At 36.2% G+C, this 2,500-nt stretch overlaps 1 protein-coding gene across 1 annotated transcript in view; it reads left to right on the top strand.

The window, feature by feature from the left end:
- Positions 1 to 1,408: 1,408 nt before the first annotated feature.
- LOC119596726 overlaps positions 1,409 to 2,500 on the top strand; it is a 10,824-nt gene continuing 9,732 nt past the window's right edge. The window contains exon 1 of the mRNA XM_037946054.1: positions 1,409 to 1,780. Within this exon, the coding sequence (XP_037801982.1) occupies positions 1,681 to 1,780 (100 nt within the window). The 5' untranslated portion in view covers positions 1,409 to 1,680. The remainder of the gene's footprint in view (positions 1,781 to 2,500) is intronic.

Raw genomic sequence — 2,500 nt, 5'->3', positions numbered from 1 at the left:
TATATATATATATATATATATATATATATATTATATATATATATATATATATATATATATATATTTGTGTGTGCTTGACCTTTGTTTCGTGCACGTTACTTTTTTTTCTTATATAAAGATGGGTTAAAATCCACAAAGAAACTTTGATGCTAGTAGATGTATTTTACTACTGCATTTCTTTTGCACTCGCGCTCTTATAATAGATTTTTACCATTTAGGGAAAAAGATGTTTCGTGTTTATTTGTCTTGCCTTGTATCATTGTACTCGCATTTTCACTGTAGACTGCGCTCTTGAATTGAAAAGCAAAAGAAAAATATACTCTTGGATTATTAAATAACAAGCGCTTGCAAATAATAATAATAATAATAATAATAATAATAAGAGATAGATAGATAGAAAAAAATACAAGCCAAATCAATAACAAAATGTAGTTACAATATATTATTTTTACATCTTGATCCCCCATTGCATTCGAGAATACACCAAAATTCTCAATAACGTACACTTTTCTTCTTCTTTTAACGGTAATGAAAAAAAAAATCAATCATTCGTTCTCATACGACGATAGTATATGCACATCTACATACGACTAACAATAACAACACTACAAAGGGTAAGGTTTTCTGTAACAAGAGGTTTATTACCACTATATCTAACCTTATCTACGATTATTGTACGTGCATGTAAATATTCATTGGGGCAATATTTATTATGGGGCATACGATTCTATAACCTTGTTGCTGTTGTTCTCACGAGAAAAGGGACATGCCATGTTATTTGTTTAAGTCCGCGGTGCATGTTAATAGATGTGACAGTTACATCGCTCATTTGTTCTCGGTTGTTCTGGTCAGCAAATGGTGTGTGCTCTCTGGCAATTTGCCATGTCTCTTATATGGTTCATCGCTTATACATATATATATATATATATATATATATATATATATATATATATATATATATATAATTTATATATACATATATAGTATATATATTATATATATATTTATGTATGTGTATATATATATACATATATATATATTATATATAGTATATTATATATTATATTATATAAGAGAGAGAGAAAAGAGAGAATAAGTAGAGATTCATGTAGATTATATATATATATCACATATAAAATTATCTTAAATTGATGTACACATAAACCCATTAGATATATAATAAATATAATATATATATCATATATATATATATATATAATATATACATATATATATATTTATTTATCTATTCATAGATAGATAGATAGAGAGTGTGAGTGATAGAGAGAGACGGAAAGGGCGAGAACGGGAGAGTGAGAATGACCGAACGAGAACGAGGGAGGAGCGAGCGAAAGGGAAAGGGAGAGGAGAGGGGGGAGGAGAGAGAGAGAGAGAGAGAGAGAGAGAGAGAGAGAGAGAGAGAGAGAGAGAGAAGGAAGGAGGGAGAGGGAGAGGTAGCAGCGAGAGCGAGGGTGTCAAGGGAACCCGCTGCTGGCTCTGAGTAAATCGCCGTGTTGCGAAAGCATGATTCTCTGTTCCAAACGCTCTCGCGCCGGGTGCATGTACCGCCCAATCTTACAGTGCCTCATCGTCAATTTTGTGTTAACCTTTCTTGTGTATTTTTTTGCGGGATTTTTCGGAAACACAAAACGCGTCTCATCATCCTGGAATATCGAGTAGATGAAAATAAAAAAAAACGAAATTTTCCCCACTGTCACTGGCGAGGTCTTCAGCTTCATGCAATCGCATTCGGTCGCTGGTTCGTGGAGTACGGAGATAGGTAAGATTTTAATTCTCTTTTTTTATTTATGAGTTGTTTACATATCTTAAACATTATCCCTGACGTCGGCGGGATAAATCTCCTTAGAAGCTGTAGAGATTTTCCCTCATCTGATCCTTGTGAAAGTAATTAATCCTGAAAGCACTGCAGCGACAATACCGCAGTGAATAACCTCGTTTCCGGAAAAGCACTCTCGGCTGCGAGATCACCAATGGCTTTCATATCGGGCAGAAATAAAAGGTCAATTTAAAACCTCCCACGAGTTATAACACACCACATCCTAGTCTTACAAGCAACCGTGGACTGAGGCTTATACACCAAGCCCGCAGCAGGTAAGGACACGACCACCACTCGGCACGGGGAGTCTGGCGCGATCAGGTTGGAAGCGGAATGGTCTGGTTCAAAGGACTTCGCTCTGGATAGCGTTCGCGCACGTTCGAAACGAGGCTTTGCTATGCTCTAACCCGGGGTTTCTTCTCGATTTCATCCTCCTTGTCTTCTGGTGCTCGTCTTTTCTCTCCGTAGCTTGTGCTCTGAACTGCAGTAGATAAAGTAGATTATCCTTATTTGAATTTTCTTGCATGAGTCACAGGCGCTCGCGGGTTAGCGGTGAGTAATACAAGCTAGGGCAAGAGAAGAGAAGACGCTGTTGCCTGTGCGGTTCCATGGATAACTAAACTAAAAGCTGAACAGAGAAAAATCAGTACAGTAAATTAAATA

The sequence above is a fragment of the Penaeus monodon genome, chromosome 38, assembly GCF_015228065.2.
Source record: "Penaeus monodon isolate SGIC_2016 chromosome 38, NSTDA_Pmon_1, whole genome shotgun sequence".
Classification (NCBI taxonomy): domain Eukaryota; kingdom Metazoa; phylum Arthropoda; class Malacostraca; order Decapoda; family Penaeidae; genus Penaeus; species Penaeus monodon.
Note: the sequence above shows the minus strand (reverse complement) of the source record. Positions and strands in the feature narration are given on the sequence as shown.